Source organism: Micropterus salmoides, unplaced genomic scaffold, assembly GCF_014851395.1.
Source record: "Micropterus salmoides isolate LMB-PRFRI ecotype aquatic unplaced genomic scaffold, ASM1485139v1 Ms_hic_scaffold_10, whole genome shotgun sequence".
NCBI lineage: Eukaryota > Metazoa > Chordata > Actinopteri > Centrarchiformes > Centrarchidae > Micropterus > Micropterus salmoides.
The window spans coordinates 13,938,738-13,965,265 of record NW_024040041.1 but is presented as its reverse complement, the minus strand read 5'-3'; the positions used below and the strand labels follow the sequence as shown (position 1 = coordinate 13,965,265).

At 38.4% G+C, this 26,528-nt stretch overlaps 1 gene segment (V, D, J or C); it reads right to left on the bottom strand.

The window, feature by feature from the left end:
• Positions 1-16,922: 16,922 nt before the first annotated feature.
• Positions 16,923-24,315, bottom strand: LOC119887050. The segment is given in 2 exon segments: positions 16,923-17,329; positions 24,073-24,315. Coding segments are annotated over 2 exon segments (348 nt in total).
• Positions 24,316-26,528: the final 2,213 nt, after the last annotated feature.

The following is a 26,528-nucleotide window of genomic DNA, read 5'->3' as shown; positions in this document are numbered from 1 at the left end:
TATGATGGTGAAATATATGTGCTGGAGGTCTGAGTACTCCCCCAGAAGATTTAGAGCATTAAACTCGTAATTTCCTGCATTCTGGAAACATTTTCTGCTCCAATTTATGGTGGAAATGTCTGTTTTTTATGAGGGAAAACTATATTGCATGTTTTCTTATTGCAAATAAACCTTTCTCAAAGCATTTTCATTTCTTAGTTAACATTTCTTGGTGCTACTTTTCAGAATGTTTTTAAGAAATGCTTTCAAAAAGTGATGGGGACAAAATCAGCCATTTCAAAATGTGGTGGGGACATGTCAATGACACCTAAGCTTGTAGGTACCCAGCCTTTTAAGTTTAATACTTGCATATTGCAAACCAAAAGGAGAGAAAAGAATCAATCGGTTGTATTTGTTGAAATGTAAATAGTTTTATTCATTGCACATTTTCAGTCCCAATGCCATCGTGCTTTAGTTTGGGTTTGCGGCACCTAAAAACATTTGACAGCTGAATCAGATTATTGTGAGTAAGTTTAGTTTTCAATAAATGCTAAAGTACTTGCCTTTACATCCAAAGGTGTCTTTGAGGATGAACTGATGAATGACAACCCATCTGTTAATGATCATTGTTCATTCATTGTAGACAACAACAATGAACTCCAAGATGAAGCTGTCCATAAATATATATCTGCTTCTTTTCGTCCTCCTGTGAGTGATGACCACAGCATGCTCCCTCTTCTTCAGTGCTTTAGGCCATAAAAGAAAAGACAACAACACAAATAGTTGTTACTGGTTAACTACAGTAAAGCCAACTTTGAAATGACTACCACACATAAAACGTGGTTTAATAGAATAATCACATTTAACAAAAGCAAACATTTTGGCTTAATAACTGTCGAGATTTGTCTTGTTGATAGTCTCCATTGATTACTGTAAATTAAGCCAGCATTTTACACAGCATAAATTAGCCTAGTGGCTAGCGGACTTTTCCTCTCCTCATAGCTTAACAAATTACATGTTGTTTTCGATCTTGCAAAACTTTTTTTTGTAAGATTTTGAATTTTCAAACACTTAGTTTCAACCTTTCAGAACTTTATTGTCAGTTTTGAATTAAGGCAAGATATTAATCCCATAAGAAGGAATATAATGAAAAACTATAGGCTTTGCTTGAAGAGACACAATAAAGTTTGTTACAAATTTAATAACAAACTGGATAAAACCATCAAGTTTATTAAAATAACTTCAGCACAGAGAAAGCAACACAAACATAAAATCGCGACAGTTTGGAAGGTTATTAAAACATTTATCAATACACCTGTTAAGCATAAACATGTAGAGCCCGATATTTTAATCTGCTCAGTTTCTCATCCACCACAGCTGTGTTGTGGTTTTACACAAGTACAGCGCTGATTCGGCTAATAGCTAATTGTTACAAACAAGCTAAAGTTAAAGATTCCTGTCTTTATTAACTGTTCAGCTTAGTTTACCCCGTACATTAAAATACTGCACATATAAACTCAGCTGCTGGCTGAACCAGCTCCTGTCTACCAGCAGCAGCAGCAGGAGAAGGAGAGACTGATAGAGACTGACTTCATCATTCTTTCCAAACTTCACTCTTGTTGATGTCAGGGATATGATTTATTTATCTGAAATTTTAGATTTGTTTCCAGTGAGTGTTTGAGAGTGTTTTTAACTTCATTTTATAGGTAAGGTAGGATGAGTGGGGAATTGTTTTCTCTCTTGCAACAACTGTATGTGAGACACCTGTGAGACAAATAAAGGCTGATCTTATGTAGAGTTTCCACTCAGAAACTGATGAGGTTATGGCACCAGATGTTAAGATGTTCAAAATGCACGTTATTAACATTCTGTGCTGCATTTTCAGGAAAGATGGCCAGCTCCTTTCCAGTAACATCAGCTAACTTACATAAAGTGCACATATTTAGATTGTTTATTGTTATACTTTTCATAATGTGTTTTCTCACACAGATCGTTTGCTAGTTGTGGCCAGAGAGATGCCAGGAGAATTGGACTGGTGCCCAGAAGATCTCTTCTCCACTGTAAAAGCATTCTCAGGTAAATTTTATGTCCTGAGCAGATCCCGAGGATCAGTACTGGGGCACATTCGAGCAGATTTTAATCAGAATAGACAGAAATAACCCACAAATCTGACCTTTTCTTACTGTACTCATGTTATTTTTTATCCACCTCAGCCTGCTGAGTGAAAAAAAAATTAAGATTGTGTGAATGTGAAAAATTATTTCGACACACTGGTGCAAGTGACCGACACCTGGTGTTGACAAAACATGGATAGTAACTAACTGTCAACAGACCTGTTGTCTCCCTGTTCTTTTCTTTCTCTTTTTTTTCCAGCAAAGAGCAGGATACCGAACACTCAACTAGTAGCTTCAGCAGATTGATATTTCTTGATTTCAAAGTCAAGAGTCACATTTTTTCATGATAAATATTCATTCATATCTTAAATTACTGAATGTTTATAAATTTTGCATTTTTCAATCCGGATCTTCAGTTTTGGGATGTATAGATGCTTGTGTAAAATAAGGTCTGTTGAATGTATTAGGCTAAAGCTGCATTATAACAGTGTGCCAGGTATATATTTATTCAAAATTTGAATAAAAAAGTCGTGGATTGGACTTGCATTTGCAAAGAACTCTAGCTTGGACAAAAATATACAGTATATTTGGGACATCCCTAGTCTATAGGGAAAAACAATGAGCACAGTCTGCAGCAAAGTGTAAATATATATTGTTGGTATTTTAGACTTTTTTCTTATGTTTCACTACAGCAAACGCAAGACATCAATGTGGAGCAGACTGTATGTCTCAGATGTCTACCAGCGCTGCTGCAAGAAGACGACACAGAGCAGTTCTACACCTGCAAGGTGGGCTGATGTACACTTAACATGGTCAAGCAATAGTAGGTTAAGCATTTAATGAAATATTTATCAAAACCAACATTACGACACTGCCTGCTTTGGTTATTTGATAAACTGATCAAGAACAATATTTTGATTAGTGGTTCGCTGTGCATGCAGAGCCTGCTTGTCATATTTCCACCGTGTCTGCGTCTTATTACGTAATACCAGTTAACATCTCTCTGTGTTTATCTCTGCAAAATGCTAAAATGGGTTGCCAAATATACTTCAGCAGCTGTCAATATTCCTGGGCGGCCCAAGTATATGTGGGGAACACTATTTAAATTTTGTAAATATTACACTGTAAACCTATTCCTGTGTATGGTCATCAAACTGCTCAACTCATCCCCCTTTGTCACAGTATGGACAACTGTGGACTGCGAGGCTGCTGAGGTCCTTCTGGTTTTGCTAATTGGACTTTGTTATTACATTTTCCGTATCTTCTGATACAGTGCAATACATACTGGTAACATGCTGAGGGTTTGTCATGCTGTGGTGGTTTTGGGGGGGAGCCAACAGGGTGCCAGTGCCTCTGTAACACAGACCTTGGACCCCCTATGGCCCCCCTCTGAACGAAAAGTCTACAATAATCATAGTAATATATGTTCCTTGCGATGATATGGCACTGATGCGAAAGGCAGAACAAAAGTGTCTCAACTAGTTGGATCCTTAGGACGTTACACCTCCACTGTCCAGCGTCGTGTCAAGGTAGTTATCCCTGATAGAAAGTGTTCTCCCTGCCGCTGGAGCGCAAGTTGAAGGCAGACTTTCGACTTCACGAAAGTAAATTAAAAATATAACGTGAAGTGTTTCATCCATCGTTTTAGTATTGTTTTATCAACGAGGTTTTTGCAGAGCAATCTAGCACACGCATTATACACGCTTTTATAGGCTAACGTTAACATTACGTGTTATTGAACTTCATATTATTCATTGCACTGAATTGAGAATGTCTAAACAAGCATATAGTTTCCCTGTAAAGCAAACATTTACTTTGCGATAGTCTTATGATGTTATAACTGACCACGTAGTCATCCATGTTACTGTTTGGAAGCTAGATCTAGAGAGTCTGTCCCATTTTTCAAGTAAACTGCTGTGGTGTCCGAACGATAATGCTGCGATGATGTGTTGAGAAGAAATCCGCTTGACACTGTTCTTGATTATAAAAGTTTATTACATCAAGGAGTTCAGCATCAATTACAAGCTCTGCAGCAGCTTGGAGAGTGACCCAGCCCGATAACCACTCTGTCTCTCTGTACATTGAACACAGCTTATATAGGACATGTTTAGGTATCTGCTAAAGACCATATAAGGGCAAAGTCTCTTCATAGACACTAATCTCTACTCCCCCTACCACTGGGTCAGAGGTCAAATTCCATAGGAGGGTTCACTCTTTGCACACCCATCAATCATTACTCCCCCTTAAGAGTTCACTGTGCCTCTCTCCAGCTGCAGAGTATTATTTTAAACTGTAATGGTCAAATGCACATATGTTATACACCACACTGCTCATACAAATATCTACGCCATCGATACTGTAAAATCAACATCATTGTAATCAGTTTAACACATTGCTCTCTCAACGTTACATCTATTTGACTCAAAATGCACATTAAACTGAATGCAGCGCCCCTGAGAGTCCCCCTCCCTAAAGGGTAAATTCATAGGTGTCATTTACACTCGGGACACTGGGGACATGTCCCCACCACTTTTTTAAAGGATAATTTGTTAAAAAAACGTATGAAATATAGCTTACAGTAAATAACAAATGAGAATGCCTTTAGAAAATAACTTGCACATTAAGAAAAAGTAGCAGATCTGAAAGCAACACAGAACACCTGAAAGCTGCACTGACTTAGATTCTGTTATAATTTAATATTTGGAAACGTGCCACCTGAATTTTGTGTTTCCTTTTACATAAATAAAAACATTTTCATCATAATGCAGGAATTAAAGTGTTTAAAGATCAAAATCCCCGTCCATAATGCACAGATGATGGCCTACCATCATGTATTTAATTTTGTGTATACTTCACATCATGACTAATTACAGGGGTGAATATGAACAAGTTTCTATTTTCCTAGCAAAAGTTTTAGTGGGATACAAAATACAAACTGGGATCCAGAGAAAGTCCAGTACACTAGAGCTTATCCTGTTCATTAAGCCTTACAAAGAAGAGTTGCATCAAAGAATGTACTGTAACTCCAGCTAAAGTTAACAGGAATGTAGTTGTTTTTTTTTTTGAATAATGTAATTTAATAAAACTATAACTAAGTCACAGAAAAGATCCTGTTACTGAAACAAATAACTGTAAGTTACTGAAACATACTAAAACATTACATTATATACTAAACAAGACATTTTGAAAGTTTGAACATTTCCTTGTCTCTTTTGTCCCTTATTGAATGTGCCCCTCTGACAAAACATCTGGCCCCAGACTGGCCCCATCAATATTATTGGTTTAGAACCGCCACTGTCGTCATGTATAAGGGACCGGACAAAGAACAATTAATTGTGGACTGGGTTTTGTGTAGGAAAATTGTTCTCATAAATATTTTGGTGTTCAATCTGCAAATCATCTGGAAGACTTTATTTTATTTTTACTGAAATGTACATTTTTTATCACATGCATGATATTAATCAATATCATTACAAAGATAACGTTTCACTACACTAATACAGCATTGCATGAAACATTGCTTTAAAGGAGAAACAACAAAATTGTATTTTTTTTCCTTAAAAATAAAGAATAATATTTTATTTGTTTGTGTAGGTTGGAACTTCAATATTCAATAAGTCACTACTCAGACTTTCCATCACTGAGAGTAACAATCAGTATTGTGGAAAAAACAACAAATAATACTGAATATTGCCAGTGATGGTGGTAAATGGAGGAAGTAGTTTTTGTATGACTCTCCTGTTATTGTCTCTCACTGTGTCTCTCTGGCACAGTAATACACTGCTGTGTCCTCGGTCTTCAGACTGTTCATCTGTAGATAGACTTTACTGCTGGAGTCATCTCTGGAGATGGTGAATCTACCCTGGACTGACTGGGAGTAAGAGATAGGAGAACTAGATGTGTGTACAAGAGCAATCCACTCCAGTCCTTTTCCAGGAACCTGTCTGATCCAGTTCCAAACTGAGCTACTAAAGCTAAACCCAGATGTTGTGCAGGTGAGTCTGTGCTTCTGTTTTCAAATCTATGAACCTCCTTTAAATATGATGTAAACTGGATCCCTGTGAGAATTTGTTTACAGTAAGCTCCTCCTACATCACATTCTGCTTTTACAGTCAAATTCAACAGTATGAACACAGCATGACACAAAATAAAACAGCATTTAAACAATCTGACAACTAGCAAATAGTGATTTGAGACATCTGAACCTCCCTGACTACGATAACCTGCTGAGTCAATTTAGAAAATGCGATTATTCACATGATTCTGATTTGAAAAGATTTGTTCTTCTAAAATTTGACCAACGCATGACTTACTTAATGGCTTCATTTCTGATGAAGTTTAATTCAGAAATCCTAGGATTATGAACTAATACATCTGATCGTAAAATTAATTGATTCATACTTTTGGTTTTATTTTCATTCTGTTGCTGCAAACACAAGTGAAGTGAAAGCAAGATAATCTGTGAGTATTTGAGTTTGTTGCAGCTGGTTGAGGGCCTGGATTGTTATTTCTTTTTTTTTTTACTTTAAAGATTTCAGAAAATAAATTGTGGCAGTTTGAAGCCACAGACATACAGAGAAACCTGGAGCCTCAAAAGGAAATGAATTATTTAGGAAGTGAAACCTGTGGGACGATATGCAAAGAACTTACAAATGCAGTGCACAGGAAAAAGGCTGCTGGTTTATCTGTCAGATTAATGTACATGAAAGTGCAAATTCAAAATCACAATTAAGAGGAGTAAACAAAACACTAGACAATTTGAGTAGTTAAGTGAGTGTAGAGCTGAAAACAGTTTGATTCTCCATTTATTCTCTCAATCCACAGTCTCTGCTGGACTCTGTGCATACTGTAATTTTAACTCCACTCCAAACTCCTGCAAACTTAGAGTAAAAACACTTGTAGATCACAAGTTAGACAGTTATCAAAAACAATTTATTGTTCAGCCACTGTCTTCTCTGAGGAGTCATTTTGATGAAGTGTATTATATCTTTTAACATTAATGACATTAGTCATGTGAGTTGATTGTGGTAAAGATGAGTCCTGTAGGTTTTTGTGCAGCTGCTCAACCAACTCCAGTCACTGTGGCTCTCGAGCACAATAATAAACAGAAGAATCTTCAGTCTTCAGACTGTTCATCTGCAGATACACCTGCTGTCTGCTGTTGTCTCTGGAGATGGTAAACCGGCCTTGAACTGACTGAGAGTAGTATTTGCTGCTACCACCGCTACTGATATAAGCCACCCACTCCAGTCCTTTTCCAGGAGCCTGTCTGACCCAGGCCATATGGTAGCTGCTTAATGAGAATCCAGAGGCTGTACAGGTCAATCTGTGGGATTCTCCAGGCCTTTTAACCACTGGTTCAGATTCTGTCAGAGTCTGACCATCAACACCTGTTAATACAGCAAAGAAAACTATCACATGCAACAAAAAGACACATTACAAGAAAACATTAAATAAAGATCAGTGAAGATCTTCACCTGCCCAGCAGACAGTTAAAAGCAGCAGTCCTGTCCTATAGTCCATCATGTTAAACTGTGTGTCCACTGTTCTCTGTCATCCTCTCTGCAGTAAGATAAGTAGAGGTGGAAGACATCTGAGTTTTGCATTGACTCCTCCTCACAGGGAGGAGAGAGCTGATAGTGTTTGGTGAGTATATTAATGCTTGTAAAATATCAACATAAATGTCAAATCAACATCAATAAGCATATTACTGTTCCACAGGGCCGTACTGGGATAATAATTCAGCCTGGGAATCTAATGTTAGCCCAGGCCGATATCTTCATGTTCACAACAGACCACACATATTGTAACTGGTATAAAGAAATATTTGTGTCTTTTCACTGATTATTCCAGTAACACGTTTTAGTTTTATTACGCACAGCTAACTGTCTTCAGTTTCAAAAGTTAGTCACAGTCACTATTTCCATGCATATGCATTTCCTGCTTTCCTATAGAGCATTATTAGGTGTTGCTACTTGTTTGTTTTTTAAAAAAACAAAACTACATCAACACGTTGAGGGCGGCTTTGCTAGCATGTTCTTTTTATAAACTGTAACCATGTCCTTGTGATTAATTCAGTCAGATACACAAACACTGTTATGTTGAGTAAAACAAAAGTTACAGTAAAACATTAAAAGGTTTATTTTCCTCTCTGCAGTCAGATTAGTGAAGGTTGAAGATAGTTAGGTTTTGCATTAAGAGTTTGGCCTTTTCTTTGTTGGACTTGAAAAACAATAATGTATGAGTTGCAACACCAGCCAAATAAATATAATTTAAGCAATAAATAAATTTGCTTAATATGAATTGTCTTCAAAAGTTGAATTTTCTGTCTTATTATGTGGTCAGATTTATCAGAGTATCATCCAACAAGTAACAATTTTAAACATACTCACAAATGAATTTTCATGGCACAAAATTTGACCTTACCAAAAGATTACATTATGTTCTTCATCTTAATTTTGTTTCAAGTCCACAAAGGGATTTTCATATTACAGGGAAGAAAAATCTGACACACACAATGCACTCCCAAAAAATAAAAATCATTTGATTATTATTATTATTTTATTATTAAATAGTAGTTCAGATTTTACATTTTATTCCATCATGTTCCGTTAGGTGAAGAACTTTTTAAAACACAGTTGTGAGCTGAAAAAACTGTGCTTTATTATGTTATTATATTATTATTATTGTTCATTATACTAAACCATGTTATATTCCTTCTCCTTTTGGCTGATAATATGTCTGTTTCTCTCATTAACAGTGAACTGGTGTTGAAGTCATTAGTGGTCTGAGGGCTCCTCCTCTGGTGGCTTCATGTAACAAGTGTTAGGGCACTTACAGACATTAATGCATCTAAATTTGTGGACATGTATAGAAATGTTTTTCTTTCTTTTTGTTAGTGTAGATTCAACAACCAAAGTGATCTTTATTGTGTTTTTCTTTAATATGTTTAATGTCCATATGTAATGTAATAAGGTTTCTCAGGAACAGTTTACACAACTTCGTATTATTTGAAAAAACATGTAATGTAACATAAAGTATATGATTTATGTACTATAAAATAATATTAACTCTTAGGCTCTAACAGATCAAAGATGAGTACTGTGGGTTTTTGTACAGCTGCTCAACCAACTCCAGTCACTGTGAGTCTCGAGCACAATAATAAACAGCAGAATCTTCAGTCTTCAGACTGTTCATCTGCAGATACACCTGCTGTCTGTTGTTGTCTTTGGAGATGGTAAACTGGCCTTGAACTGACTGAGAGTAGTAACTGCTACCACCGCTACTGATATAAGCAACCCACTCCAGGCCTTTTCCAGGAGCCTGTCTGATCCAGTGCATGCCCCAGCTGCTGAGTGCGAACCCAGAAGTTGTACAGGTCAATCTGTGGGATTCTCCAGGCCTTTTAACCACTGGTTCAGATTCTGTCAGAGTCTGACCATCAACACCTGTTAGGACAAGAAAATAATAATTTTCATTGAGTTGGTAATGTTTTAAAGATAACTCAACTCATGATCAGTGAGAATCTTCACCTGCCCAGCAGACAGTTAAAAGCAGCAGTCCTGTCCTATAGTCCATCATGTTAAACTGTGTGTCCACTGTTCTCTGTCATCCTCTCTGCAGTCAGATAAGTAGAGGTGGAAGAAATCTGAGTTTTGCATTGACTCCTCCTCACAGGGAGGAACTGGATTTGACTTGGATCTCAGTTACTGTTTGTTGAAGGTTGTCTGTCATGTTGTGGAGTCATTCCTCCAAGAGTCCCTTTTTCATGTGTAAATATAGTTTATGCAATAGATGGATTTTCACAATATTAAAGTGGGTAGCTTCATTTAGAAGACTTTGGCAGGTTTTCAGTTTTTCACCTTGTGCAATTAGCACACTTAGGCATGCAGGTGTTATTGCCCTATTCTTTGCACTGTGTGGTTTGTTTGTGTACTTCGGCTTCTAATTATAAGGCAAGATGACTTATGATTACTCCAACTTAAAAAATGAGCCATTTAAAACTGTAACAGAGTACCAAAGTCACTAACGCGTTCACATACATTTCCCCCTTTACTATGTCCAAAGGATACACACAGGTTAACAGTGTCCTTTTGTTGAGAATTATTTTAGAACATTACAGCCTAAATTGTTATCATTAATTACTAGAGCGAAGGTGGTCTGCATTGGCATCATTTAAAGTATTATTTTAGAGTGTAAAGTTAAGATTACAGTGTCAAAACTCTATAGCTATTGTCATCATTTAGAGTGCTATTTTATAGTGTAAAGTTAAGATCACAATGCTGAAACTCCATAGCTCTGAGAGTGTGTGGTCCTCTCTGTGACTAGCTGCTCGGAGGCAGTAACAGTAGCACATGTGTGTGTAAGCAGGTACGTGCACTCTGGGAGCAGAATGAGCACAGCAAGGCATCATACAAAGCACCAGCAAAGGAAAATGTAGAAGCAGAATTAGTGAAAATTGTGTTACAAAACATACATCAATACAGTAAGAAGGTCCTGTCTATAGCAAAAAGTACAAGAGACACCAGCTTATTCCACAAAGTCAGGTTTTTGGTTAAAATAGCATGATCGGCAGAGGGCATGCCTAGGACACAGAGAGGGGGAGCATTGCAGACGGTAGACATCAGTCAAGAAACAGTCATCAGTGATTATCCTTGATCAATATTAATCATTGTTAATCAGTTTTATTGTCTTTAATCAGTTACTTTAAGTAATCATTCTTATATCATCATTTTTAATCATTTTACTAGTATTAATCAATAATCATTCTTAATCATTTTCTTTTTACATAGATATGCTTTAGTTTTTACTTATAAGTAGTGAACTGTAGTCATGAACACAGAAACAGATCCTTGAGTGGGAGGAATGACTGCAGGAAGTGGCTGCAGGTGGTTTGTATTTGTCCAACTGTTATCTACTGTAGATTATGACCATAGGAGAGGCTGCAGGTGTGCAAGATCTGCCGACACTGTGACAGTGCATGCTTTGGTCTACCGTTATCTACTGTTGTTGTGATTACACAAGGAACTGCTGAGGTGTTAATCTGCTAACATTAAGACTATATGCTTAATTACTGATTAAGGGGATTTGATTGTCAACTTCCAACCTCTGGTTATTATAGCCAGTATGAGCTTTGAGTGAATTTGCTTATGACCTGTGTGAACTTTGAGTGAACTTGCTGAAGGAATTCATGCTTTGCAAAAACACGACAGAGGATGACCAAAAAACCGACAGATGCTTGGCAAAAACACGACAGACAGATGATAAGCAGAAAGCAGAAAGCAGCCAGGATAACATCAAGAATGCTGTAAGAAACCAAGCATTAATGAAAAATGCAACTTTACTTATGTTATTCTTATATTAATTGGTTAAAAAATACAATTATGTGTCAAATTAAGCATGCGTAACCTTTAAAAAACACAGTGAGACTGAAGTTGAAATGTAAATGATGAACTTCTTATACAGTAGTATAAAGATGTAGAAAGTCTACAATACAGTAATAAATGACAGCTGGGGAACAGTGTTAATTGGTAAAAACAACACAATAACAGAGGAAAAGAAGTTCATCATGAGGAAAGGAGGGGGCAAACCAGCCCAGAAGAGATATATATATAAGACTGTCTGCAGACCATAGGATGGGCTTCATCCTCCGACCTGCTGGGATGTTGTACGGGTTTATGTGACCTATTTTGGAATAAACTCTTTTGCACCGACTCTTGACCGTCTCCAAAGAAGTTTTTGCTTGCAAATTTATTGACTATAATAGAAAGCTAATGGAGTATTTTTTGACAAAGTTTATTAAGTTGGTGAAGGTGGGGACCAGGCTTAACTGGCCCAGCCTGGTCGTACATCTGACCCAACACTTTCCTGAGGAGCAGCGATCCACTTACTGAGATGTCACCAGCATCTTATATCTCAGCACAACACATTAAGTGTCTGTTTCACATATGAGACAAAGTTTAGCAACAGGCCTTTCCAAAGTACTGGATTTTGTTTTAACCAGCACTCAACGAACCAGTCCTTTAGTGTCCAATATAGTGTCCACTACCCTACCCAGCAGCCAAGAGTTCCGGGGGGCATTGTCGTCCAGGATCATCACAACATCCCCTGGCACTAGGTTTTGTTTGACTTCATCCCATTTTTGCCGTAGCTGTAGGCTGGGCAAATACTCACGTACCCACCTCTTCCAAAACAGGTCTGCTAGGTACTGAGTTTGCTTCCATCTACGACTTGAATAACAGTCATCCTTGCTAAACAGTCCTGGGGGAAGCAAGGGCTATTTCTTTTCACTGGTTTCCCTTTTTCCAGGGGTGAGATCTCAACTTGGAACTTGTGGTTTTGACAATATCAAATGTTCTCCATTTCTGCATGGTTAAGGTTCTCCACATCCAGAGGCCCCTTGTGAAAGGCTGTTCTCAACTGCTGCATTTCTTTGTTCATATCGATCACTACCTTGTTTGAGCCAGAATCACATTGGCGGATTGCAGCTTCCAGTTCTCGCCGCCTTTTGCTTAAAAGCAGTAGACCATCTTGGAGTCTAAGCATCCATGCCACTGCTCTTTTGAGGCGATGCCAGCTGGAATAATAGCCCATTAATTTGTCTATCATGTCAGTACTTTCAGTGAGGTCTGTTTAGTGCACAATGACAGCCTTTCTCACCTCGTCATCATCCTCAGAAAGTTTCACACTGCTTCTCTGGGCTGTTGATAGGCAGGATCTTTCAACACTGAAGGTCCGTTAATCCAGTTGTGAGTGGCCGTGAACTGCTCTGCAGAGAGCCCACAAGATGCACAGTCAGCTGGATTTTCTGTTGTTTTGATGTGCCGCCATTGTTCCATCTGCGTTGATGCTGTGATGATTGCAATTCTGTTAGCAACAAAGGTTTTGAGAAGTAGAGCCTTATTTCCAATGTATTTCAATACAGCAGTACTGTCAGTCCAGAACACAGAGTCGTTTAGCTCCAGCTGCAGCTCCTTCCTTAAAAGTGTGTCTATTTTGACGGATACCACAGCAGCCGTTAGCTCCAAACGTGGAATAGTGGTTTGCTTTAGAGGACCACCCGTGCCTTTCCCATCATGAAAGCACAATGCACATGGCCGTCACTGTTTGTGAGCTTCAGGAAAGACACCGTTCCATAGCCCTTCTCACTGGCATCAGAAAAATGGTGTAACTATGTAGACACGACAGATCCAAATCTTTCAGGCTTGATACATCTTCTCACTTGGAAGTCTGAAAGTTGAGGCAGCTGACTTATCAAAGCATTCCAGTATTGTGCGAGTTTGTCAGGCATTACCTCATCCCATGTAAGCTTGTCCTTGCATAGTTGCTGCAAAAAGGTCTTAGCTGGCAGCACAACTGGAGCGAGAAGTCCAAGGGGGTCGTATATGGAGCTTACGACTGACAAAACTCCTCTTCTTGTTGCTGCTTTCTTGCTGACGTTGACTCTGAATTTGAAGCAGTCAGACTGTCCCAGAGCACACCAAGGGTTCTTTCAACAGGAAGAACATCTTAATCCAGGTCCGAAACCTTAAATTCCATAGCTCTCTCACTTTCTGGAACAGCCATTAAGAAAGCTCGGCTGTTGCTTGTCCACTTAGTAGGATGAAATCCACCTGAGGCGCACAAGGCCATGAGGTCTCTACTCAGGGTGATGGTTTCAGACTCATTACTTACTGCCTTTAAGCAGTCATTTACATAAAAAATTCCTGAGAACTGTGTCCACAGCTTCAGGTGAAGATCCTGTTCTGTTAACTTCCGCTGTTGTCCGTAGAGCAATGTTGGCGCAGCTTGGGGATGTGTTGGCACCAAACAGGTGGACAACCATTTTGTACTCCACCATTTCCTGTGTCAGGTCCCCTTCTGGCCACCGGCAGCCACAGACAGCGGGGTGACAGCAGCCCCCACCGCAGAGGAGACGAGGATGAGGCACATCCGAGGACCTCAGGTAAGCCTTGAGGCAAACAAGCACTCCGGCATGCTTTCACCGTTCACCAGTTCTAGATCCGTAATCATGCTTTCATGTTTCATTTCATGTTAATCCGACAGCTATCTGGCTGTGATCCCGTCCTATTCTTTCCCACCAACGCAGTCCCACACTCCCCCAAGATCCTCCCTTACATTGGTGACACCACTTGGGCAGTTTCTTAATCTCCTTTTGTTAACACAGTGGATTCTAATTGTAGAAACAGTAAAAGCAACCGGAGTATGCCATCTCTTTCTGAGGGATATTTATGTAACTTGGAGTCTTAAAAAGACTCAGGTAAAGAAATGTGCTTTAGCACAGTATCAATAATCCCTACACCTTTTCTTTAACTGTTGTTTATGCAGTTTAGTAAGTCTATTCATCATGATGGCCCTCAAAATATGTAAAACAGATAGGATTCCTTACAAAAATAAAAGGTTTTATCTTTTAATAGACCTACTGCTGCATTGTTTAAAGACATTGTTTGCGTTATGAGGATGACACAGGTTGTAAGTTTCACTCATGCACACTGTTTTGAGGTAAGCTATTAAAGAGGTGGTATTATGGTTTTTGGCTTTTTCCCTGTCCTTTACACTTGTTAAAGCACTTTGTAACTTGTTTTTGAAAAGTGCTCTACAAATAAAGATTATTATTATTATTATTATTATTATTATTATTTATTGAGTTATATATGTTTTTTGTGCATGTACTAGGTTTGCAAAGTGAAAAAGCCCAAAGTCCACCCCAAAGGCAGTTCCCATCTCCCACTGAAAACTCTGCTCTGAACTGTCTGAAAACGGCTCGTTTGTAGTCCAGCCTTTATTTCCCTTTCTTGTGACGTCGCAATGAAAATACATGTTATAATGCTGGGTGAGCGACTGCTCCGACACGCCCTCAGAAACACCGGGGGAAAACACTGAGCTGCAGCACACACCTCTCCTCTCCCTTCCAAACACTAGCTACCCTCCAAGCAGTCAAAGGACATGAAGTTGTTACTGTGATGTAGAGACAGAGCTCAGTTAAAACTTTAGGGATGAAAGATACTTTTGTTACAGATTAATAACTCGCCACTCTGAAACTCTTGCTCCAGTCCAAATTGCCAACCTGGTAGGCAGAGCCTACAGCTGAATCGAAGCTGTTGACCGTCTTTTCGCTAACCCGCCCTTCTCTGCTTCTGATTGGCTAGTAGTCCTTAACTAAGAACTGCGAATGTGCAGCTCCCAACAAAGATCATTTAGAGACAAGATGTATCACTCCATCGCTAAAACGAAGCATTCAGCACAGGGTGAATAGGTGCTGCAGCAATGTAGCAATGTAATTAGGGCTAAAATGAGTGTTTTTTCTCTCCTCTCTAACAACCCGCTCCAATCATTGTCCTTAAGATTTACAAGGTCTCAATCTATAAGTTAAGAGTCAAACAAGAGCACAAATCCCTGATCAATAAGACTAGAGTAGTCTATATAAGAAAATCGCTCACACATTTGAAACACTTTGTTACTGAGAAAGTTGAATCGTCATAGAATATTAACACAGGGGTTTCTAAAATGTAGAAACATAAAAGCAACCTGTGTTTGCATTCTCTATCTGCGACAGCTATGTGTCCAACATTAGGATGTGATTTAAACAGATAGATGTCACCCAATCTACTATCCTAACAATAGGAGACAGTTTTAAGTAGTTTTTTTTTTCTCCTTTCTATGTAAGTCACCATGTTACTTCAATAAAATAAATGCTCTTTTTCTCCTTTCTGACAACGCGGCAGGTTATTGCAATTGCTGTCCTTAAGAGAAGAACGACAAGAGTAGCCTAAATAATCGCTCATACATTTGAAACAGCTTGTTACTGGGGGTTCGCGGAAGCACGCAAAGCTGCCCCTAATATACTACTTTTGTTCAGGTCTACTGTTGTTTTGTGTTATTGTGGATCTCTGGCACAGTAATACACAGCAGTGTCACATTCTGTCCATTTAGAGTCACTCTGTTGCTGGAAGAGTCTAAGTCGATACTGAACTTGTTCTTTAGTGAATCTTTGTAGTGTGTGCTGGAGCCAACTCTCATTCCAATCCACTCCAGTCCTTTCCCTGCAGGCTGTCTGATCCAAGCTGTCCAGTAGCCACTAACAGAATAAGAGACCTGACAGGTGATGGTCAGACGTTGACCCGGCTGCACAGTCACAGAGGCTGGCTGTGTCAACTGTTCACACTTCACACCTGTGGAGGAAAACATGTTGAATGAATTCAGTGAATCAGTGTAATAATTTGTCAGTGTCTCTGCCTCAGTGAGACTCCCAGGTTCCAGCAGCAGCAGCAGCAGCAGCAGCAGAGCTACAGAGAACATGGTTGGTATTAAAGGTGATCTGATCTGGAAGGTGAGCTTATTCCTGTGTATGGTCATCAAAATGTTGAACTCATAACCTCTTTGTCACAGTATGGACAACTGTGGACTGGGAGGCTACTGGGGTCTTGCTGGTTTTTCTAATTGGACTTTGTTATTACATTTTCCGTAACTTCTAGCACAGTGCAATACATACTGGTAACATGCTGAGGGTTTGTCATGTACATAACGGACCAGGAAAAGAACACTTGATTGTGGAATGGATTTTGTGTAGGAAAATTGTTTTCAGAAAGATGTTGGTGTTCAATCTGCAAATCATGTGGAAGATTGTATCTTGACATTTTACTGAAATGTACATTTTTGTATCACATGCATGATATCAATAAATTTCCTTAAGAAGACACAAGGAAACTGTTTCACCACACTAATACAGCATTGTATGAAACATTGCTTCAAAGGACAAACAAAAAAATGCTTTATTTATTTGTCTAGGTTGCAACTTTAACATTCAATCTGTCAATCAATCAGTATTCTGACGGGAAAAAAACAAGTAATACTGAGACAAGTGGATGTCACCAGTGGTGCTGGTAAATAGAGGAAGTACTTTTTGTATGACTCTCCTGTTAATGTGTTTCACTGTGGATCTCTGGCACAGTAATACACAGCAGTGTCTTCAGGCTGCACATTCTGTCCGTTTAGAGTCACTCTGTTGCTGGAAGAGTCTAAGGAGATACTGAACTTGTTCTTTAGTGAATCTTTGTAATATGTGGTCTGTCCAACACGTCCAATTCCAATCCACTCCAATCCTTTCCCTGCAGGCTGTCTGATCCAAGCTGTCCAGTAGCTGCTAACGGAATAAGAGACCTGACAGGTGATGGTCAGACGTTGACCTGGCTGCACAGTCACAGAGGCTGGCTGTGTCAACTGTTCACACTTCACACCTGTTAAAAAAGAAAATGTTTTGTAACAAATGATCAAGTTATACTGCAAAAGAAGAACAGCTGACTTTGACAAATCCAGAGAGACTCACATCCAGCTGCCAACAGCAGCAGCAGAGCTACAGAAAACATGGTTTATGTTGAAAGTGACGTGCTGTGAACTCCACTGACAGCCTGATGGGAAGTTTTTATAGCTGAGTAACAAGGAAGGTCACTGAGTTTGCATAGAATCAAACACATGAAGCATCAATGTTGGTCTAACTGGAGCCAATAGAAGAGTCTGTTGACTGTTATTATATCTGCAGAGGGAAAACATGCCTGGAAATCACCTCTGCTTTAAATATTATATTTTGATTTCATTGCACATTATTTCATTATTGCTTTTGTTAATGTAAATATTCCCATGAATTATGGGTAATGGAAAACATATTCATTATCAGCTTTGCACAGTGTGTCTAGCATGTTTATAGATTATTAAAAGACACTTTAAACATGATGCGATCTGTTTTCCTCAGATCATTTATTTACTGTCAGCACCTCCTACATCACATTCATGATTAACTTCAAACCTCTGAGACCAGTGTTTTTGTAATTGCAGCATTTATTTAGTAATTTATTTGCTCACTCACTGTATTTGTTACAAACAGAAATACAGTAATAGTAAAAAAAAACTTCTGATGCTGCTGGTTTGAAGGTTTGCATAAAAGACCTGATGATAATGATGATGAATGCTTTCAGTGTTTGCAGATATCTGAAGACACAGACATACAGAGAAACTTGGCACCTCCAGAGGCAAAAAACTAAATATTTTATCTTTGATGAAAACTAAAGTAGTTCACATATTTGTAAGTTACTTTTTGTGATTATTACTACATTTGACTTTTATATGTAGCTGATTACATCAGAAAAAAAAAATCTTAATCATATATCATGATGTGTGTGTGTGTGTGTGTGTGTGTGTGTGTGTGTGTGTGTGTGTGTGTCAGTCAGTTAAGATCAATGAGAACACCAGATCTGAGTGTCTCCTTTTAGAAACAGAGGAGAGAGAAACTTGACACTGACTGTCCTCTAGTGATTTTATAAAAGAAACTGCAACAAGTTATTTTCACTCTCATATTATGACTCACTTTAGATTCCACATAATTTACAGACATTATTGTGTCTTAGAAGAAATGTTTAGTATTTGTAGTAGTTTATACTTGCTATCATTGGCCTTTTATGAACAAGTGATTTTTATTGGGGTTTTTTATTATTAGCTAATTTTTCACAGGAACATTTTACACAACTTTGTGTTTTTGAAAAAAAAATCGTAAAATACGAAATACAAAAAAATAAAGATAATAACAATAAAACATTTAGAATATGATTTATATACTATAAAAAATGTAATTCTTAGGCTCTACTAGCTTAAAGAGGAGTACTGTAGGTTTTTGTACAGCTGCTCAACCAACTCCAGTCACTGTGAGTGTCGAGCACAATAATAAACAGCAGAATCTTCAGTCTTCAGACTGTTCATCTGCAGATACAGCTGCTGTCTGCTGTTGTCTCTGGAGATGGTAAACCGGCCTTGAACTGACTGAGAGTAGTAGATGTAAGCACTATCATATCTGACATAAGCAACCCACTCCAGTCCTTTTCCAGGAGCCTGTCTGACCCAGTGCATGCTGTAGCTGCTGAATGTGAATCCAGAGGCTGTACAGGTCAATCTGTGGGATTCTCCAGGCCTTTTAACCACTGGTTCAGATTCTGTTAGAGTCTGACCATCAACACCTGTCAAGAAGATAAAAAATCATCAAGTGAAATAAGCTGATGACACAAATAAAATTTGATCAAGATCAGTGAAGATCTTCACCTGCCCAGCAGACAGTTAAAAGCAGCAGTCCTGTCCTATAGTCCATCATGTTAAACTGTGTGTCCACTGTTCTCTGTCATCCTCTCTGCAGTCAGATAAGTAGAGGTGGAAGACATCTGAGTTTTGCATTGACTCCTCCTCACAGGGAGGAACTGGATTTGACTTGGATCTCAGTTACTGTTTGGTGAAACTGGAGAATCAGTGTTTACTGTACATGAGTGATTCCTCCAAGAGTTTCATGTTTCACTATAATTTACACAATAGGTGGACAAACATTACATAAGTTAGTTGCTTTTTTATTAAGTCTGTATAACAACAGTTTTTTCACTCAAATACATTTTAAAAGAAAAACAGCAAATATCACTAAAATGTTGTTCATCATGTTATACTGTTAATTTTCTCACAAAGTGTTCATAAGTCATACCTTTTTCATGACATTAGGGAAAAGAAAACCCCTACAACCCTATACAAATTAAGAAAACTGTTAAATATTAATTGTAACTCCTGAGTACATGGATAATATGATTACCCAGGCAATACAAAGAAATTATCCAGTTGGACATGTAACCTGAGTTAGCCTGTGGTAGCCGCCTCCCGTCATCTCCCGAGCAGCCGGGAAGGGGTGGCTGGGTGACTGTCCGAAGAATGAATAGTCGTAAGCATTCAAAGCCCACGGGTCACCACCAACCTGTTCCCGTTTCTAACAGATTTTCCCCACTCAGCGATACACCCGCTGAGAAACCAACTCTGATCATTGGCAGCTCCATTTTGAGAAACGTGAAGTTAGTGACGCCAGCAGCCATAGTTAAGTGCATCCCTGGGACCAGAGCGGGCGACATGAGTCTTATTTGAAACTGCTGGCTAAGGATAAACGTAAATACAGAAAGATTGTTATTCATGTCGGCGGTAATGACTCCCGGTTACGCCAATCAGGGGTCACTAAGATTAATGTTGACAAGTGCAAAAGAATCGGAGAATTAAATGTGGACTCTTAAACATCAGATCTCTCTCTTCTAAATCAGAATCAGAATCCGCTTTATTGACAGGTATGTGTACACATATAAGGAATTCGACTCAGGATTGTACATTGCTCACAATGTGCTTACTCGTACAGAAATACCATAACACAATAATAAAATTATAATAAAATAAAATCAGACACAAACTACAGTATAGACAACACTAATGCTAGTAAATAAATTAATATCGGATTATGATATTGATTTATATTGTCTTACTGAAACCTGGCTGGGTGATGGAGAATATGTTAGCCTAAATGAATCCACCCCCTCCCAGTCATATTAATCCTCACATTCCTCGAGGCACAGGCCGAGGAGGTGGAGTTGCAGCTATCTTCGACTCTAACCTACTAAACCTAAACTAAATTATAACTCATTTGAAAGCCTTGGCAGAACAAAGGTAAATCCAACAAAGAGTAAATCCAAGGAACTCAGGGTAATCCAAAAACTGGGAACAAAGCAAGCAGAACACTCAACATCCAACGACAAGGACGCCACATAGACAAAACTGAACCGAGGGTTCACCGCCAGGGTTCATTGTATACCTATAACACCATAGCGGGTAAAATCTACCCGCTATAAAAATGCAGTGATTTTGTGATTATTTCTGCTACATGTTGCTCCAACACACTTTGGGAAAGATTTAGCACATTGGCTGTGTATTTCCTATAAACACCATCCCCATATTTCAGGAATTGACAGAAAGTTTATTCTATTCTATTCATTGTCTTCACCGTGCAGGTTGATCGCTTGCGCTGCGCATCTGTGAAGGGCACGTTCACACGCGGCAGCTCTTTTGACGTCATAGATGTTATAACCTAGTTATATTCTAAACACAGCTTGAATTTAAATGCAGCATACAATTTACAAAAAAAGACTGACTGTTGTAGTGTTTTATAGGCGGCTATAATAATAGCCTCAATGTCGGCTAGTTCTTACTTTTCTGCTTGTTTTTTCGGACTCCATCGGGCATCCAGAGAATAACACATAGCTACAAAAGTTTGAAAGTCCAAATAAAAGTAGGCTATTTATTCGAAAGAAACGATTATTATCAACTCCAAAATTCATAGTAAATTTTTACCCAGTGGAAAGATGTATAATGATCACTTTTACCCTTTAATTACACAGCACTGGAAAAATTATAGCCGGTCAAAAAGCACAGGAGGGAGCCGCACGCTGTCTTGAAGGGACCGCAGAACACACCTCTATCACAGGGAAAAACTAGACCACTGCAGCATTAGTTTTGATGATCGTGTAGCCTAAACAAAAGCTATAAGCAGCAGCTTTCATGCATGTTTACTTCATACAAGTGAATCACTGTCAGATAATGGCCGTCAGATGCAGAATCAACACAGATTTTCAAATTCAAATTAGCTTTATTGGCATGAATGTGTAACAACAATATTGCCAAAGCATCATACAAACTACGTAGGAACAATCAACCCCATACATTTCATTAGACAAGTAATTAAAGCGTAAAGTAATTAAAGCGTCTGTGTGTTTGTGTTTGAAAAATTTAAATATATTTATAATGAAAATAAAATAAATCAATAAAACAGTAATTATGTGTGTGTGTTAAAAAAATAAAAATATTAATAAATAAAACAGTACGCTGTGTGTGCGTGTGTGTGTTAAAAATATATATATATTAAAAATAAATAAACAAATAAAACTGTAAACGTGTGTGTGTGTGTGTGTGTGTGTGTGTCTGTAGTGGGAAAGGCGTTGCCAATAGCAACATAGAATGTTTATCTAAACGCACGACATGAGCTAAAATGACTTTATTTTATAAATTGTACCTGCTGGCGCTTAAAGGTATAAATGCCCATTTTTAAAATCGGGCTTTATCTTGACATTTCTTAACAACAGGGGGTGCTACATAACACACTTTTAGGAAAAGCCAGAGACTGGGGGACTTGAATATTATATTGAAACAAAGATACATACAACCAAAAAACAGCTGTGGGTAAATTTGACCCATTATCGGTTCTAGTGTTAAATGCACAGGCAAAAGATCAGGGAGGGAGTTCACAGGTTACCTGTGGGCCACCCAGGTGCCTTGACACCACCACTCACACTGGTGCGCAGCCACCTAAACACAGCAAGATACACACAAATGCCACACAATAAAACTAAGTTAAGCATGCGCACACAGCTGTCATACACACCACCACATGCAGTGAAGGGGAAAGGGGTTCCCACAATCCACCACCCTGTCCGTCTGGCAGAACACTAAAAAGGGGAAGAAATGGCTAACAAGCTGAGGGAAATCACACAGCCAAAAAAAGGGAAGACAGCCACACCCTTAGCAGACCTTAGTTGGCAAACACATTCACAGGGGCCCATCCACCTGTAACAAATCTAATAAAATAAGAATTGACATAAAAATTCAAGCACGAATAGCATCAGTGGCTATACAACCCTAAAATTACAAAAACATACCTGCTAAATACCTGACAGATGATCTTTACCTCAAACAATGCAGTAAATAGTCAACCCAGCTCTGACTCCACCTCGTTTACAGATCAGACGTTTAGGCCCACTGCAAAGTAAATCATGTTATCAAAAGGCACACAAACTAGTAAACTTGCATAGCTCTACTAGACAATATCTTTTTACCTCAGGGTTATCAACAACCACCACTGCCTTCTCTGTGGTGAACTTTAGCACAACAGGCTATTCAGCTGACGAGGTCTGGACGACAGGTGGCTTAAAATACCTGTGATTAAAACAAATTAAAACATGTTCACAAAAGTTAAAAACATTGTCAGCCTTGACTCATAACTTCTGCAAGACATACCTGCTCTCTAGCCACACTGGAACACAATGCCTACAGAGAGATCCTGAGTGTTCTCTATCAGAGATGCTCACAAGTCTTTGAGCTAGAGTCCAAGTCAAGTCTCAAGTCTCTCGTGGTTATTACGAATGCTGTATCACCTGCTGCGTTCAATCCAGGTTGCTACTAAAACTGCATGGCTATATGGAATTCTGTAACTGTAACCTGTAACCATTTACAGAACACAACCATGTAATGTGCAATGCAATTATTGACAGCTTCTTAAATACTGTAAGTCAACACACTCCCTAGACTCTTAAACCCAGTGTAACGTTGACTTAATAAAACTGTGACATTGCATAAACAATAAACCGGTAACCTGTTTTTTAACTTTACAGAGCACAACCATGTAGCCTAATGTACAATGTGTCAACAATTAATGACTTATTATAAGCTTATAAACTACTGTAAGTCAACAAACCCTGTTGACTCTCAAACCCAGTGTAAGTTATAACTAAATAAAACTGTAAAGTTACAAGGTCAACAAGAAACCTGTAACCTCTTTCGGCAATAATTAAGGTGGTGGCAGCCAGCAGGACGTAAATAATTACGTTTATCGACCACCACAAGTTTGGCAAGTAAACAAACGCTCATTCATCTTTTCATAAAGAATGACAGTCGGAGTAAACCTCCCGTAGGTCGTAGCTTAAGCAAGAAGCAAGCTAACGTTAGATGGCCAATGCTGAGCTAAACATGTTTACTCAGCACAGGTTACTAACCTATTTGCGTTCAGCGCTTCTTTGTTTGGGTCTTGTATTATGAAGTTTTAAAGCCAAAGTTTATGATGAATGGCGGAGTAGCTGCCGGTGTTTGTTGTCCTCTCTCACGTGCAGCCGCGGGCAGCAGATGATACGTGTTACGTAGGCAGGTTATAGGTAATGGAGGGAGGGAATAACGGAGAGCTCATCAGACGTTTACTAAAAATAAACATTGTTCACGAGTCCCAACCCTGGAGTCCGAGTCGAGTCTGAAGTCTTTTGAGGACGAGTCTCAAGTCGAGTCTGAAGTCACTGTGTGTGACAAATCCTGAGAGACTCACATCCAGCTGCCAACAGCAGCAGCAGAGCTACAGAAAACATGGTTTATGTTGAAAGTGACGTGCTGTGAACTCCACTGACAGCCTGATGGGAAGTTTTTATAGCTGAGTAACAAGGAAGGTCATTGAGTTTGCATAGAATCAAACACATGAAGCATCAATGTTGGTCTAACTGGAGCCAATAGAAGAGTCTGTTGACTGTTATTATATCTGCAGAGTGAAAACATGCCTGGAAATCACCTCTGCTTTACATATGATGTTTTAATTTCATTGTACATTATTTCATTATAACTATTCTTAATGGAAATATTAACATGAATCATGGATAATGGAAAACATATTCATTAAAATAATATTGTTGCAAATACAAATACAGTGACAGCAGCCGGGATCATGTAGATGGTATAAAAACTTAAGTTTGATGCTGCTGGTTTGAAGGTTTGCATAAAAGACGAAGATGAATAATTTCAGCGTTTGCAGATGTCAAAGACATCGTTTCAGGAGGAAAACAGCTGCTCAGGAACTGAAACCTGTGTGACTAAATGCAAAAAACATTTTTTTTATATTAGAAAAACCTAAAGTAGTTCACACATTTATATGTTACTTTCTGTGATTATAACTACATTTTACATTTATCTGTGTCTGATTATGTCAGAAATAAAACTGTCTTAATCAGATATCATGCTATGTGGTTAATTGTTGTCGGGATGTTGTTTGTTGTATAAAAATTTTTTTTATACAACAATAAATATGCTGCCATACTTTTCAGTTCAAAATGTGCTGAATCAAGTTAACACATGACTTTTGTTTAGGGTAGAAAAGTATCAACTATCACAGTATCCAGTGTACATGTTAAACTTTAGTTCAGTCCAGAGTTCAAGTGTCAGTTAAGATCAATGAGAACAGCAGATCTGAGTGTCTCCTTTTAGAAACTTGACACTGACTGCCTTCTACTGATTTTGTGAAAGAATCTGCAACATTGTTTGTCACTCTCATATTATGACTCCCTTTAGATTCCACATAATTTACAAACATTAATGTATTTACAAAGTGATGCAGACGCATCATTATTTACTAACCACTATCCATGAGCAAAATTTATTAATGAACATCAGATTTGAGTGGAATATAATATTATTCATATATTATAATATGAAGTTTGTCAAAAATTTAATTACAAACTGGATAAAACCATCAAGTTTATTAAAATAACTCCAGCACAGAGAAAGCAACACAAAAATAAAATCGCGACAGTTTGGAAGGTTATTAAAACATTTATCAATACACCTGTTTAGCATAAACATGTAGAGCCCGATATTTTAATCTGCTCAGTTTCTCATCCACCACAGCTGTGTTGTAGTTTTACACAAGCACAGCGCTGATTCGGCTAATAGCTAATTGTTACAAACAAGCTGAAGTTAAGGATTTCTGTCTTTAGTAACTTTAGCTTAGTTTAGCTTAGTTTACCCCGTACATTAAAATATTGCACATATAAACTCAGCTGCTGGCTGAACCAGCTCCTGTCTACCAGCAGCAGCAGCAGGAGAAGGAGAGACTGATAGAGACTGACTTTATCATTCTTTCCAAACTTCACTCTTGTTGATGTCAGGGATATGATTTATTTATCTGAAATTTTAGATTTGTTTCCAGTGAGTGTTTGAGTGTTTTTAACTTCATTTCATAGGTAAGGTAGGATGAGTGGGGAATTGTTCTCTCTCTTGCAACGACTGTATGTGAGACACCTGTGAGACAAATAAAGGCTGATCTTATGTAGAGTTTCCACTCAGAAACTGATGAGGTTCAAAATGCACATTAGTAACATTCTGTGCTGCATTTTCAGAAAAGATGGCCAGCTCCTTTCCAGGTAACTTAAAGTGCACATATTTAGAGCTATGTAATTAGGTTGATTTTATTGTTAATTGTTATACTTTTCATAATGTGTTTTTGCTAGTTGTGGCCAGAGAGATGCCAGGAGAATTGGACTGGTGCCCAGAAGATCTCTTCTCCACTGTAAAAGCATTCTCAGGTAAATTTTATGTCCTGAGCAGATCCTGAGGATCAGTACTGGGGCACATTCGAGCAGATTTTAATCAGAATAGACAGAAATAACCCAAAAAATCTGACCTTTTCTTACTGTACTCATGTTAGTTTTTATCCACCTCAGCCTGCTAGCGTTACAGTGCTACTCCACTTTATAACAGCTTACAGTGCAACAATTTTGCTTGTAAATGCGAGTGAAAATTAAGATTGTGTGAATGTGAAAAATTATTTCGACACATTGGTGCAAGTGACCGACACCTGGTGTTGACAAAACATGGATAGTAACTAACTGTCAACAGACCTGTTGTCTCCCTGTTCTTTTCTTCCTCTTTTTTTTCTAGCAAAGAGCAGGATACCGAACACTCAACTAGTAGCTTCAGCAGATTGATATTTCTTGATTTCAAAGTCAAGAGTCACAT